The following is a 16,000-nucleotide window of genomic DNA, read 5'->3' on the forward strand; positions in this document are numbered from 1 at the left end:
GATTCAGGTAAATATAGAACTCAACTTTTTGTCTATCTAAGAGAGAAGGTGGTTTGGGGCTCTTTGAATCCTGGAGAAGAAAGCTGAGTTAGAGCTGGTATAGGAGTCCCAGAGGTAAGTCCCAGGTGGGGGATGGATACAGCACCTGCAGATCCTCAACCAAGTGTCATTAAGAAAATTGAAGCTCAAAGAAATTAGGTCATTTCCAAGTCCACACTACATATGAAGGATGCAATCAGGATCAGAATCCACGTTTGTCGGGCATCAACCCTGTAGCGTTTAACTACTGCAAGGTACTGAATATGCAACCTTGGTGATCCACACAGTTTTAGGGCGACAGAAGAAGGGAGTCGGGGAGTGATCCCAGGCTTCCCTTTCAGGAAATTCAAATTTAAATGTTCAATTTTCTTTTAAATTTTTGTATTAGGGATCGAACCCGGGGGGGGGGGTGCTTAACCACTGAGCCATATCCCAGATCTTTTTAATATTTTATTTAGAGACAGGGTCTCGCTGAGGTTGGCTTTGAACTCGCGATCATACTGCCTTAGCCTCCGGAACCACTGGGATTACAAGGCGTGAGCCACTGCGCCCGGCTCTTTTAATACCTATGTGGATTTGAAGTGGCCGGCGTTCAGGTGCCCAGAGGCTCCTTCTAGCCCAGTCGTGGTCCCAGGAAGGCATTCATATTTATGAACCACTGCAGCACCTGTCATTTTGGATCCGATTGCTGAGTAAGTCCCTTAGAAAACATGGCGCTGCCAGCTTCCCCGTTTGTTTCCAAAAGCCTCATGGTGTCCTTTCCTCGCTTAGTCAAGCTAACCTTACCAAATAAGGTACCGTGAAGGCTGTACCCTTTGGTCGCCCTTCAGTACTAAATAAGTACGATCTCACTTCCTACCGTGACTTGCGTAGGAGCTTCGTGCGGGCTCTATCTTCGCGCTCGCTGATAGGTCAGTTCTAGTCAAATTTCTAAACAAGGTGCGTCGGTGATTGGGCCTTAGAGGGCGGGGACTTTTGAATGGCTCTGGCTTGGGAGAAGCGGGAAGCCCTTGGGTTAGTGATGTTGTGAGGCCCAAGTAGAAGACGGTGGCACACCCCGTAATCGCAGCGACTCGGAAGACTGAGGCAGGAGGACCGCAAGTGACACCTGGCTCAAAATAAATTAAAGGGGGCTGGCGTGGTGGCTCAGTGGTAGAGCGCTTGTCTCGTCAAATGTGAGGCACTGGGTTCAATCCTCAGCACCACATAAATAGATAAAATAAAGGTATTGTGCCCATCTATAATTTTTTAAAAATTAATTAATTAATTAATTAATGGCTGGGAATATAACTCGGGGTAAAGCGCCGCTGGGCACCGCAAACAAAACAAAACCCAAAAATGACGCATTCATTGGCCTCCCCAAAGCCGAGAAGAGTCCTATGTCCATCCTCAGGCGCAAAGGAGCGACCAAGGGTGCAGGGGGAGAATCCAGGGTCTGCACCTAGGAGATCACAAACATGCTCAGCGCCTCACAATTCCTGACCTCGAATCCCAGCTGCACTGCCAGAGAATGTCAAACCCTCGTCCCCAGAATCCCAGTCGGATGATATACTGACGGAATTCGAAACCCACATGCGAGTTTGATTCTAAGAAATTCTCCATAGGGGCTGGGGAATGTTGTTTTATTTTTGGTTTTGTTTTATACCGAGGGTTGGACTCAGGGGCGCTTAACCACTGAGCCACATCCCCAGCCCCCACCCTCTTTTTTTAATATATATTTTATTTAGAAACAGGGCCTCGCTAAATTGTTGGCACTGGCTTTGAACTCGCGATCCTCCTGCCTCAGCCTCCGGAACTGCTGGGATTACAGGCATGCGCCCGGAAAATAAATACATTTAAAAAAAAAATTCTCAGTAATAGTCCATTTTCTCTTGTAAAATAGGAGGATGTTGATCCCCAAAAATCAATGCAAAACATTTCTACAAACAAAAATAATTATGGATGTCAAATAAAAATGTGAGAAAACTTAAAATGAGATATCCAGAATAGACAAATCTATAGAAGGAGTGGGGGAAAGGCGAATGAATATTAATGGATATAGAGTTTCTCTTTTTTTTGTGGGACTGGGGATTGAACCATGGTTGACTCCATGAACATTTGTTAAATTAATAAGTGAATGGATGTTACAGGCATGTAATATGAAACTATTTTTTAATTTAATTTTTATATTTATTTTTGGTTCTGGGTATTAAACACCGGGGCACTCTTGTGGCATGTGCATGCTCTACCACTGAGCCACATCCCCAGCTCATGGGAGTTTCTTTAAGGGATAATAAATATGTGCTAAATTGGTTGCAATTGATACTGAAACCTTGGTCCTTGGGTCTGTTGCCATTACAATAATGAGGACAAGATTTTGAAAAAAAAAAAAAGGAAAAACCTTTTTTTTTAGTTGATGATAGACCTTTATTTATTTATTTATATGTGGTGCTGAAAATCGAACCCAGTGCCTCACACATGCCAGAGCTGCTGCTGGGCCACAACCCCAGCCCCCGGAAAAACTTTAATTGATTTGTCAGCAAAAAAGAGGCTGTGATTCGCCCTGCAAAGGGGAACACAGGAATTTTTAAAAAGTAATACAAGGGCTGGGATCCAAATTTTATCAGTAAATATAATTAATTAGTGTCCATCAAGTGTCCTTGAAAGAGTCATTGCTCCAGTTCTTGGGTTTGGAGTTTCTTTTTTCTTGTGGACAGTGACACTCTTCCAGGCTGTGAAGGGCACAGTTGTTCAGCCTGGGAGAGGAAAAATTTTACTCTTGTTTCCTGTGCTGTTAAGGAGGGAAAGCTGGGGAGAAAGGGGAGATGTCTATTTTAAAATAAGGTATTCGCTGCCTGGGGATATAGCTCAGTTGGTAGAGTGCTTGCCTGCCTGCACAAGGCCCTGGGTTCAATCCCCAGCAACAGGAAACAAACAAACAAACAAAACCAACATAGCTTCAAAATAAGCTGTCTGCACTGGAGCAGCAAGGTTTATACTTCAAAGTATAAAGTGGAATCCTTCCTTACATGATAGTGCTAACGTGAAACTCCATTGAACTTTACACTTAAAATAGGTGAACTAGAAGCTGGGGATGTGGCTCAAGTGGTAGTGCGCTTACCTAGCATGCGTGAGGCACTGGGTTTGATTCTCAGCACCACATAAAAACAAAGTAAAGATATTGTGTCCACCTAAAACTAAAAAAAAATAAATAAATATTAAAAAAATTCTCTCTTTAAAAAAAAAATAGGTGGGGCTGGGTATGTGCTCAAGTGGTAGTGCGCTCGCCTGGCATGCGTGAGGCACTGGGTTCGATTCTCAGCACCACATAAAGACAAAATAAAGATATTGTATCCACCTAAAACTAAAAAATAAATATTAAAAAATAGGTGAACTATATGGTATATGAGTTCTAGCTTAACAAAGCTATTTCAAAATGTATGAAAGTTCTTTGCAATTTCACTAAAAATTTGGAGCACTTTCCAAACTTTTGCCACCTAGTTCTTTGCGGTGAGTAGCATTTAAAAAGGAACACAGCCAAGCACAGTGGCACATGCCTGTAATCCCAGCGATTTGGAGGTTGAGGCAGGAGGATTGCAAATTCAAAGACAGCCTCAGCAATTTGGTAAGACCCTGTCTCAAAAAACAAAAATAAAAAGGGTTGAGGATGTGGTTCAGCGATAGAGTGCCCCTGGGTTCAAACCCAGAACCAAAAAGAGATATAAAAATTAGTTTCATATTACATACCTGTAACATCATTCATTCATCCATTTAACAAATCTTGATGGAGTCAAGCATAACAACACTTGGCAGTTCCTACTTTTTTCCAACTACGATTACGGTTTTCTTCTGAATTGACCTTCACTGGACCCTGAATAATCCTTTCATTTCCCAATCTCAATGATACCTCCCCAGATGCTGATTTTTTTTTTCCATAATAACGATTTAACCCAGAGGGCTTTTTACCACTGAGCTATATCCCCACCCCACCCTCTTTTTTTTCCAGTTACCAGGGATTGAACTCAGGGGCACTCAACTACTGAGCCATATCCCCAGCTCTTATTTTGTATCTTATTTAGAGACAGGGTCTCACTGAATTGTTTAGTACCTCACTTTTGCTGAGGCTGGCTTTGAACTCATGATTCTCCTGCCTCACTCAGCCTCCAGAGCCGCTAGGATTACAGGTGTGTGCCACTGTGCCCAGCTATTTTATTTTAGGATCTAAGTTGCTGAAGGCCTTGCTAAATTACTGAGGCTACCCTCAAACTTGTGATCCTCTGTGTCAGCTTCCTGAGTTGCTGGGATTACAGGTATGTGCCCTGGGCCTGGCTGAAACTAGAGCTTTAAATCAGTGGCCCTAAACCAGTGGATGTCAACATGGGCAGAGTCACCCCCTAGGAGTTGTTTTGTGAATTTATGAGAATGTTTTTTTGTTTGTGTTTTACTTACTAAATTACCCAGATTGGCCTCAGACTTGCATAATCCTTCCTTAGCTTCCTGAGTTGCTGGGATTAAAGGCATGTACCACCATACCTGGATAGATATAAATAAAATAAAAAAACTTCTCTTTATTTGTCCTTTAGGATTATATTTTTATTTTGTCATTTATCTTTTTTTTTGTTTTTGTTGTTGTTCCAGTGATTGAATTCAGGAGAACTTTACCACTGAGCTACATCCCTAGCACCGAACCCCACCCTCCACGTTTTTTTTTTGTTTGTTTGTTTTTTTGATAAAGGGTCTTGCTCAATTGCTTAGAGTCTCACAAACTTGCTGAGGCTGGTCGAAAACTTTGATCCTCCTGCATCAGCTTCCTGAAGCAATGGGATTACTGGTGTGCATTATTTTTTATTTTTTATTTTTTGGTACCAGGGATTGAACTCAGGGGCACTGGACTACTGAGCCACATCCCCAGCCCTATTTTGTATTTTATTTAGAGACAGAGTCTCACTGAGTTGCTTAGTTGCCTTGTGGTTGCTGAAGCTGGCTTTGAACTTGCGATTCTCCTGTCTCATTCTCCCAAGCCGCTGGGATTACAGGTGTGCGCCACTGAGCCTGGCAATTTTTCTTTTTATTGCTCCTTTCTTCTGTTAACAGTTCAACTGTATAACACACACACATACACACACACATTTATATGCATACTTTTTTTTTTTTTTTAGCCCTAGGGATTGAACCCAGGGGTGTTCCACCACTGAGCCACATATTTATTAGTTCATTATAGTTATGTATAACTTTTGGGTTCATTTTGACATAATTATATAAGCATAGAATATAATTTGCTCTAGTTCAATCCCCAGTATCCATCCCTTTTTAAATTTTTATTTTGAGACAGGATCTTGCTAAATTGCTGAGGCTGGCCTCGAATTTTTGACCTTCCTGCCTCAGCCTCCCAAGTAGCTGGAATTTATGGGCATTCAACCACATTACCTAGCTTAGATATTCTACTTTATTTCATGCTAAGATGCTAGTATATTTGTTGATGTGTTAAGTCTGGTCCAATCAGGAAGGAGAAACCATATGGCAATTTAAATGAGGAAAAGTTAATACAAAAATGATCAACTATAACAGGTAATTTAAAGAAATGAAAGATTGAATTCTGTATCATTTTCCTGGGTAGAATGTCTTCCTTTGTCTCTTCTAGGTTGCTGGTAATCTTGTTGGCAATCTTTGGCATTCCTTGGCTTGTATCAGATGCGCCACTTCAATCTCTGCCTCTGTCATATGGTATTTTCTCTGCATGTTTGTATCTTCACATTACAGTCTCCTTTTTATGTGTGTGTCCAAGTTCCTTTTCTTTTTTTTTTTTTTAATATTTATTTATTTATTTATTTTTAAGTTTTCGGCAGGCACAACATCTTTGTTTGTATGTGGTGCTGAGGATCGAACCCGGGCCGCATGCATGCCAGGCAAGCGCGCTACCGCTTGAGCCACATCCCCAGCCCCCAAGTTCCTTTTCTTATAAATGACACACCAGTCATTGGATTAGGGCCCATCCTAATCCAGTATGATCTCATTTTAACTACATTTGCAAAGACTTTATTTCCAAATAAAGTCACATTTATAGGAACTGAGGGAGAGGGTTAGGACTTGAACATATCTTTGGGGGGGGCAAAATTCTATTCACTACAGATAATAAGCAATTTAAAAAACTGCAAGAACAGCAGATATAAGAAGCAGCTGCTGTCCCTCACACTGAGAGCATCCAGGAAAAATACTCCACCCTTCCTGGGGGTGATCCAGAACTTTCTGGAGAGGTCACAGAAATGGTTAGAGTGTCCTTCTCGTGGAACCTGCTGGAAATCTTTCCTCTAGGGTGCCAGGAAGGGCTATTCATGGGAAGGTGTCTCACCAGAGGTACTTTGTAGTGGAGTCACTACAAAGCCATCCAAGAAGGTACTAGGGTGAGCTGCTGGCCATTGGATGCTGTTGACCACCATGCAGGGGCTGGGGGATAGAACCCAGGAGCCTGCCAGTAGGTTCACTGGAACCAGGAAGCAACTCCCTTTCTTGCTGCAATGTTTTTCTAGCAGTATATGGACAACCCTTAACACAATGCCAGCTAGTAGAGAAAAAAATATTTCAATGGACCAGATCCATTCTCACAGAGCAAGGGGGGTGGGGAGAATGAATTTGAGGGCTGGGAGTGTAGCTCAGTGGTAGAGTGCTTGCCTAGCATGTGGGAGACCCTGAGATTGATTACCAGCCCTAAATAAATAAACAAATAAAATTGGAGATGAGGGGATAAATTGAAAACAGGCATCATAATGTACTACTGTTTCAGATATTAATAGGCAGCTCCCTTCACTCTTCTTTGTTGTCTCTCCACCCTCCCAATCTCCTTCCCTCCCCACATTTTCATTAGTTTTACTATCAGCTTTCCAAACTTGAGCCCTGTCTACCATCCCCCTGCTAGAAAAAAAGAGGGGATGGACAAGGACGGAACTGGCCACAGGTGGCTCTCTCCACTGGGAAAGAGGAGGAGGACTATAGGCAGGACCAAATTTTTCAGATTAAAAATAATAATAACAATCTGAAGTAGCTGACTAGAGTAGAAAACCCTCCAGAAGTGAAGCTTCAATGTTCATCAGGGGACTTAAATTGGGCAGGAATGTGCTTAAACCTGGCTAAATCAAGTACCTCAGAGTAGAGGATTAAAGTTGCTGGAAGCATCAGAACCGATGGCAATCTCGTATACAGAGGTATAAATGCAGGGATACAAACTTTCAGGGGTCAGGCGTGTCTCCCCTGAGGACATAGTACCTGGGAAGTCTTGAAATTTTGTTGAATGGATTAATGCAAACCAGAGCAGCAACCCAAACCCAAGGCTTACTATTATTTCTGAGGTGTGGTTCCTGGTAAAGGGCTAAAATTGACCCATTTCACCCATCTCTGATACCCTGCAGCCACAACCCCACCCACTCTACCCTGGCTGTTTTGGAGCTCAGGCTAGTGGGTTTTAACAGAAAGGTCTCCAGCAGCTAGCTGGAGGACCCAAAGGGGCAGGGCACTCAGAGCAGAAAGAAGCAGCTTTTTGTTGTTTGCAGTACTGGGGATTGAACCCCAGGTGTGCTCTACCTAATGGTAGAGCTTAATAGCTACATTCCCAGGCATTTTTAAATTTAAGGCAGGGTCTCACTAAATTGCTAAATTGGTCTTGAACTTTGTGATCCTCCTTACTTGGCCTCCCAAATTGCTGGGATTATAGCTGTGCACCACTGCACTTGGCTAAGAAGCAGCAGCTTTTATCATCCTCTTTTGGGGGCAGGTACTAGGGATTGAACCCAGGGTTGCTTTACCACTGAGTTACATCCCCAGCCCTTTTTATTTTTTTGAGACAGGGTCTCACTAAGTTGCTGAGGCTGGTCTTGAACATGCAATCCTCCTGCCTCAGCCTCCCTAGCCACTGGGATGATAGACATGTACCATTACACCCAGCTTCACTTTTTTTCTCTTTGTGTCTTCTCTCTTGCTCTTCATCTCCCAAGTCTACTTTGAGATAGGCATGATAGGGTTTATTGTTCCTATCCTATATATAAGGCCAAACACAGTTAAGAAGATGGGAGATCCAGAGGACCAGTTTCTGAGGAAAGATAACTAAAGTGCACTAACAGCCCATCAGCAGCCCCACTGGAGTTTATGTGAACCATTCAGCACACACTTGTCACATACTGTAATATGTACCCAGATGGTGGGTTAGGTAGGAGTAGTTGAAATAGGAGTCACAAAAAGGGCAGAGTTCAATTTTGTGAAGCCATGAGTGCTCACCCTTGCTAGCCTAGGCTGAGGGCTGGGACAGTCTACCTTAGATTTCAATTTGATGAACTCTATGCCCTAAGTTAGGATCTCAGGATTGGGCCCTATCTACCAAATTTTCAGCCTCCAGGCCTTTTCCTTAGGCTACTTCCTTTACCCTTAGTGTTGTTGAGACTTCTGGCAACTTAGAGAATCAAAAATCAGATTGTTTGCTCTGCTCTTGAAGGCTTTTCCTGCTCGGGGGCCTAGAAAGGACCTGTGTGTTTAAACTCAGGACACTCTAGGCCTAGGCACTCACCATACCTCCAGGGAATATCTTTAGGCACCACACGGCCAAATGGATCCAGGAGGAGAGAAAATCCCTCTAGCTGGAAGAGCTGTTGCCTACTCACACCAGAAATCTCATAAAGGATTTCCAGAGACCCAGCCGATCTCCAATCACAAAGAGACATTGTAATCCTGAGAGCACTTTTATCTTGAAGAGAGTCCTTGGGGACGGAGTTGGAGAATCTTTGCGTTCCACGCTGCAATTCTGTTCTTTCCATATCATTGTTTTAATACTTTCATCATTCAATCTCCCGAAAGAAAATTATTCTAGACCGAGAGGTGCCTCTGCACCTTGATCTTAAACCCAGGACACTAGGCTTCAGGCTCTCTTGTTTTATTAAGAAAACAAGGTTTGCTTTGGAACAGGGAATAGTTCTTCTGGGGAAGAACTAGCGGAGGCATGGACTTTGATTAGGTGCTGAGGGCGCCTTCACAGTGCGAGAAGACGGTATATGCTCACTTTTTCACCACCAACAGTCTGGCTCCTGCTAAAAACCCATGATGCAGTTTCTCCAAGCCTCGAGATCCCATCGCTGAACCCTAAGTATTTACGGTCTGCATCAGTCAGGCTCCTCCTGATAGTGGCTCCTGGGAGTCCCGAACAAAGAGGGAAGCTGAACCGGTCCCACCAAGCAAGTTAAGGTGGATTTATGGCGTCCTGCAATGGAGCCTCAATGGTGAACCCTTTCTGCGGTTAGCGGACACCTCCACTCCTCCGGGAAGAAGCATACAAAACTCAGACGAAATGAAGATCAACATGCCCAACCTCTTCCCAACTTCGGCTAGGCCCAATTTCTCCAGGACACCGTGCAACAAAGAAGTCCGAGGCTGCACCTGCCCTGGTCTTTGACCTCTGGTGTTTGAACTCAGGACCCCCGCCACTCGCTCCCAAACTCAGATCCTGTGCGGTAAGAATCTGGTGGAAGAACCCCGGGTTGTGTCGCAATCAGACTCAGATGAGGCCTCTCTAGGACGTTGGGAATTTCACAAATCGTTAGCAGTCGGTCGACGCTCATTGGCCTAAGAACGAAAGAACCGGAAGATGCCCTTAAAAAACGTGAAGGCACCCTAGCTTCACTATGGTTGCCTCAGCATGTCATGAAATCTGGCATAGTATTTAGCTACTAACTCGCCTTCAAAAAGATGACGCTGTCGGGTCCACTAAGGTTCAACCCGGACTACGATATTTGCCCTCAACTATAATGGCGGTGCTGCCCAATTTGGCTTCTTGCCCCTAGGGATGATGGCCACCAGGCGGCTTCACTTAGTTTCTTACCACCCCGGAAGACGGGGACCGGCGATTGGGCGGTGCCGGGAGACTCCGAGAAGAAGGCCCCTGGCGGTTGGGCAGCGTTGGGTAAGGCTGGTTTTAAAGGAGTCGGAGGTGGGAGCTATCGAAGACCGGGGATCCGCGGGAGGCGGCGGTGAGCGGCGCGCGGGGGAGGGCAAGGAGCGGCTGCAGAGCGGGCAGGAGGGGGGGCGGGATAGGGAGCGTTTGAACCATCTGGTCCCGGGCTGGGTAGAACGCTGGGAGGGGATAAGGGCAGGGTAGGAGGTGTGGGTGGGATGGTGTCTGTGGGCGGAACCTCCAGGGTTGGAGCGAAGAGGGTATCTGCTTGACAGTAGATCCCCCGGGATCCAGACTGAGTTCTGTGATGCCAAAGCTCGGGCTGCCCCCGCCGGAGTGGAGCTTTGCAGAGCTAAAGCTCACAGGGGGAGGAGAAGCGCCGTGCGGCGTCTGATTGGAAGAACCGCGCTGTAGGATTCTTTCCGTAGAAATCCGGTCTTGGGGATCTGGTGGGAGGGAGGACCGTCAGTGTGTGGAGTATTGCTTTGGAATCCTCGGCTGCTCGCCGAGAAGGGAGGAGGATCACTGAGGCATGCAGCGGAAACGAAGCCTCCCAGGACCGGGATCCCAGTGGATCCCGGGGAATCTCAGGGCAGAATCTTCAGGGACAAAGGCTCTGGGAGACTAGGACCCTGGGAGACCTGGGGCCTCTGTGACCCAGAATCTCGCGGCAGGTGCCAGGCAGGGCAAGAGTGAACCGCTGATCAAGGAGGCGGCAGCGGGAGTACACCCGCCCCGGCCTGCCAGCCGGGGGCGCCCTTCAGCGCCCCAGGGCTCCAGTCTGGGTTACCGGGAGCTGCGGGAGGACCATGAAGGGCGGAGGCCCGAGGGAGGGGCTGGCCCTCACTCCCCGCTCCCCTGCTCCCCCCCTTACCCCAGGCCGCAGCCTGGCATCCCCCAGGGACCCCCCGGAGCCGCCGCTTCCCCCATGGACTTGCCTGGGGACTCCAGGTGAGAGCGCACCCCGCCCGCCTGTCTTGAGCCCGGGTGACGGGGGTCCTGGCGGCTGTACCGGGAAACTACAGAGCCAACGACAGTTTCAGGCGACCGTCCTCTGCTTCTTTTACCCTCCAGCTCATCTAGCCGGCTGTGCCGTCAGCCCCTAGCTCGATCATTATGGGAAGCCAGGAGCCCAAAACGGCCAAGGCTGCAGCCCGTGGGAGCCCCTTCGCCCCTGGAAAAGGCCTCTCGGAGGGTCCTTGCCGTGGTGTTGGAAGATGTTATGGCTGCCCACATGGTGAGCCCCCTGAACTGAAAGGCCCTCTTTTCCCCTCAAATCACTCCTCAATACCAAAGTCAGACTACAGTCCTTAAAAATATACAAACACCTCATTTTCACGTCTATGGCCCCAGCACCCTCCCTAATGCTACAGTTCTGCATAGTTCTCCCTTCAACCTAGAAGTGAGCAGGGTTTCCAGTGCTCACAGTTTCCTCACCTTCCAACCCCTGTGGCTGGAACCACATTCCTACAACTTTCAAATATGAGAAACCCTTCTGCTTTTTTTCCTTGGGGAAGCTTCTGGGGTCCTTGGCTCCATTGCACAAATGAGAAAAACTGATACCCAAAATAAGGTATTGACTCACCCTAGATCACTCTCTTTCATTTCTCCAAACAGCCTGTTGAGATTACCCACATTCCACACCTGCAGTTCAAGATCTCTAATTCTGGGCCCTTAATTCAGACCAGCTCCCCTCTTCTTTGGGGATTTGAGTGAATTCTAGCCATGATCTTTGTCACCTTGAGGCTAAGGGAACTGTTAGGCTAAGGGAGACACTGTTCAGTTCAACCTCTCTTGCTCTTGACACCTCTCTCTCTTCTAGGTCCCCCTGGTCCCTCAAGAGAAGAACTGTATTCCACAGCAACACAGCAATCTTCAAGATTCTGTCTGCAGCCAGTCACGTGCCTCACAACCCCAAAAGATCAAGTGGCCTTCACAGGCCAGGTGAGCATGGCAGGATGGGGAATCAGCTGGGGACACAGCTGAGCCCACTGAGTTTTTTGTTCCCTTTCCAGGCCTCCTGACCCCCTGCATTTGTGCCGAGAACCCTTGAGTCGAATCCATCGGCCCTCTTCTACCCTGAGGCAACGATCAAGGACAACCCCCATCCCAGAGGAGAGCCCTTCACCAAAGGTGGGCCAGGGCCCCCAACCTACCCTGGTGGTGATGCTAGAAGACATTGCTGGTCCCAGACTCCCAGCTGAGGTATAGAACTTGGGGAAGGATGATAGGGGTTTAGCTGGGGCATTCCAGCAGGGTTATAAAAGAGAAATAAGATGACTGACTCTGGGGTAAATTTCTCTCAGGGCAAGAATCACAGCATTTTAGGTAGCATACAATACCTGAGCAAAAATTATATGAAAGTCTTAAGTGTGAACCCAAGCAGGTAGCTGGGGACTGAAAGAGCCAGGGCATAGGGAACTAAGGAAGCCAAAGGCAGCTTCCCTGCTTCTCCACATATATCCCTTGTTTATATCCAGGACTTCGTGGATGAGAACCCCACCTTCGCCATCCCATCACAAAGGTGAGAGGGGCTGGGGAAGGGATCATCCCGGTAGCCAGAGCTAGGGACATCAGGATTTATTTTTCAGTCTTCCTTATAGCACCTTTAAGGGACAGGGGTGCCATGCACAAGCTTTTCCTAGAGACTGAGGCAGGAGAATTGCAAGTTCAAAGCCAGCCTCAGCAATTTAGCAAGGCCTTAAGCAACTTAGTGAGACCTTGTCTCAAAATAAAAAATAAAAATGGCTGGGGATGTGTCCCAGTGGTTAAGCACCCCTGAGTTTAATCCCTGGTACCAAAAAATAAAATAAATAAAAGGATTGGGGATATATAGTTCAGTAACAGAGTGTCCCAGGTTTAATTCCCAGTATCCCCCCCCCCCAAAAAAAAAACCCACAAAAAAACAAAGGACAGGGGAGGTGGTGGCTTAGGTGAGATTTAGACCTGGAAGCCTTCACCCGAAACCTTTACCTTGCCCCTTAACCTCAGAGTTGAGCCCATGGCAAAGATTCACCAGCTAATGCCTGCATCTGAGGACCTAGAACCTCCATTCCAGCCGTCCACCCTTACTGCAGACCCACCAGAGAGCCCACCACCAGGTAACGATGAGGGTTGAGACTTGGAACTAAGATTTCTGGAAGTATCAGGTGCAGAGGTGGGGGGTGGGGTCCTCCCAGAGTGGAACATAGTGCATGAAAATGGAATTTAGAGGCTTTGAGATTTAACTCCCAATTGTAGGACTTAATTTTTAGGAGTGGGTTTATTCCTCTGTGGATAAAGATTATTGTTTGAGACAAAGGCCAAGGCTACTAAGTTGGGGCTTAGACACCCACAGCTAAGGAATGCCTACCTGTGACCCTCTCCTTTCCTTAGCCCCAGATCCTGCTCTGGAGCCCCCATCGACCCCACCACCATCCAGTCTTTTACGCCCCCGCCTCAGTCCCTGGGGCTTGGCCCCCCTCTTCCGTTCCGTCCGCTCCAAGCTGGAGAGTTTCGCTGACATCTTCCTCACGCCCAACAAGACCCCGCGGGCCCCACCCCCATCATCTCCCATGAAGCTGGAGTTGAAGATTGCCATCTCAGAGGCTGAGCAGTCCCGGGCTGAGGGCATTACATCTGTTAGTCCCCGGCCCCCCATCCGCCAGTGGCGGGCTCAGGACCATAATACCCCAGCACCTCTCCCTAAGCTTTCTCTGGGCCGAAGCCACTCCTGCCCTGATCTGGGGCCCCCTGGCCCAGGTACCTGCACCTGGCCCCCTGTTCCACCCCAAACAAGCTGGTCCAGGCCCCGGCGGCACACTGTGGGTGGTGGGGAGATGGCCCGAGCCCCACCACCTCCTCGGCCCTGTCTCCGGAAAGAGGTCTTCCCTCTTGGAGGAATGGTTGCCTCCCCTTCTCTCACCACATCTTGCTCGTCCAGTGCATCCACCTCCTCCTTCTCCGAACCAGCAGAACCCAGGTAGTGCACTCAATAAACCCTTGAAGCCCTGGCCACAGTCTGGGTCCAGCTTCCTTAAGTATTCAGTGGGCAGGAGATGGGGATATTGCTGTGAATCTTGTTGGTTCCTGAGCCTTGACCTTCTCTGCAGATTGGGCTCAACCAAGGGGAAGGAACCAAGATCCTCAAAAGACCAGGTGCTTTCAGACCCTGAGACCAAGGTAGGATTACAGCTGAGAGGGAGGAGACAAATGGATTCCCAGCTGTCTGTACTTCATGGAAGCCACTCTTTAACTACCTACACCATTTTTGCAGACTATGGGAAAGGTTTCTGGATTCAGAATACGCAAGACACCAGTCCGTCCTCAAATAAACCTTACACCAATGGGGCTGCCTCGACCAGTCAGGTGAGAGATTCACTAGGCAGGGAGCTGCTTTGGTCCAGCAGATGGAGGCTTATGTCCCCTGAAGTATGGCTTTGTCTCCTCTCAGGGAGCACAGTCCCGCCTGGAGGAGACAGTTTGGCATGGACATGGTTTGTGCTTAGAACTTCCTGTCTGCCTCACACAGCACTCCTGGCCCTGGCATGATCCAGAAACTGAAATACAGACCAGGTCTTACCTAGCCCTTCTTCAGGCCCCACTGGCCCAAGGTTTCTCAGTGGCCTCTGCTCTTTGCTCCCAGGTTAAACAAGAAGGAGTTCAGCTTGGAAGAAATTTATACCAACAAGAATTATCAATCACCCACAACCAGGAGGTGAGGAACTTTGAAAGCTTGAGGGTGGTGGAGAAGGCCAGAACCAATGGCCTGTTGGTAAATAGATCCTCTCCCTATCTGGTCCAGGACCTTTGAGACCATCTTTGAGGAACCCCGGGAGCGCAATGGGACTCTGATTCTCACCAGCTCAAGGAAGCTCCGGCGGGCTGTAGAATTTCGGGACAGCAGTCTTCCCCGATCCCGTCGGCCATCCCGTGGGGTCCGGGCAGCAGCTAGCAGGACCCTTACTCCCAACCTGGTACCCAGCCCAGATGTGGGAACCCTGCTGCAGCAGCGGCTGGAGGAGCTAGATGCCTTGTTCCTGGAGGAGGAGAAATAGATGGGGAGCAGCCCCATCAACCCTAGAAACTCTTGTTTGTCCATCCATTTGGAGGGATGGGAACCTCTAAGGCACTTATATTTTTTTCTCTATATTTCTAGTAAAGTTTTCGATATGTTTCTGATTCTTTTGTGTCTCTGAGTTTGAGACTGATAGACTGATTGACAGTACTGACTGATATTTCTATGTTGGCTCCCCCAAAGGACTAGGCTTTTTTGGGGGGAAAGGGGCATCAGGAATTGAGCCCAGAGATGCTTAACCATTGAGCCACATCCCCAACTCTTTTTTATATTTTATTTAGAGACAGGGTCTCGCTGAGTTGCTTAGGGCCTCTGTAAATTGCTGAGGCTGGCTTTGAACTTGAAATCTTCCTGCCTCAGTCTCTCCAGGAGCTGGGATTACAGGGGTATACCACCACACCTGGTCCCCCCAAAAAAGACTAGGAAAACGGTCAGAGTGGCACTCATAATTTAGAGACTGCACGGAGCAGTGGCCAGAGGACAGATTCTGAAACAGGGGTTCCCAGCTGTCTGTACTTCAGTTCTCCTCACCTTCTGTAAAATGGGGCGAATAATTACCAAATGAGTTAACATATGAGAAAGTGCACGGCACACAAGTGCAAAGTGTATTTTGTTAGCGCTCAGAGAGCACAGACCAGCATTCTTGAGCCAAACGGTAACTGGACAGAATCTCGATCCCGCAAATCTAACACTCGCAAAGCAAGCGGCATACTGGGACCACCCCATGCCGCTTGAGCGATCCCCCTAGAGACCTGACAGGGGTGGCATCACTATGCGCATGCGCTAAACGCCAAGCGGCAGAAAAGCAGACACGACGTAACTGGTTGTCGAACCGCACCTTCCTCAGCCGCGCGCCGCCCAGCGGCCAACTGCCCTCTAAACTCGGGCACCGCATCTCAACTCCTATCCTTGACGCCGTCAGAAAGCGTCCAATAAACGAAGAGCAGGAAGAGGCGGGGCCACCTGTGGGACCGCCCCAAACACCTACTTCTAACCAG

The 16,000-nt window shown here is 47.8% G+C and overlaps 1 protein-coding gene and 1 long non-coding RNA gene across 2 annotated transcripts; one reads left to right on the forward strand and one right to left on the reverse strand.

The window, feature by feature from the left end:
* Positions 1-5,446: 5,446 nt before the first annotated feature.
* Positions 5,447-10,593, reverse strand: LOC124099372 (uncharacterized). Its single transcript, XR_006853935.2, has 2 exons — positions 9,875-10,593; positions 5,447-9,618 (listed from the first exon to the last, which is right to left on the reverse strand). It is a non-coding gene; the product is annotated as an uncharacterized LOC124099372 (long non-coding RNA).
* Prr14 (proline rich 14) lies at positions 9,905-15,106 on the forward strand. The gene is given in 13 exon segments (XM_058582662.1): positions 9,905-10,022; positions 10,826-10,897; positions 11,021-11,183; positions 11,769-11,890; positions 11,962-12,151; positions 12,427-12,470; positions 12,938-13,047; positions 13,322-13,907; positions 14,038-14,107; positions 14,202-14,293; positions 14,571-14,642; positions 14,730-14,974; positions 14,977-15,106. Coding segments are annotated over 12 exon segments (1,749 nt in total). The 5' UTR covers positions 9,905-10,022; positions 10,826-10,874; the 3' UTR covers positions 15,009-15,106.
* Positions 15,107-16,000: the final 894 nt, after the last annotated feature.

This window comes from Marmota monax, unplaced genomic scaffold (genome assembly GCF_021218885.2).
Source record: "Marmota monax isolate L192 unplaced genomic scaffold, Marmota_monax_Labrador192_F-V1.1 WCK01_AAM20220418_F8-fsc00086, whole genome shotgun sequence".
NCBI classification, from domain to species: Eukaryota; Metazoa; Chordata; class Mammalia; order Rodentia; family Sciuridae; genus Marmota; species Marmota monax.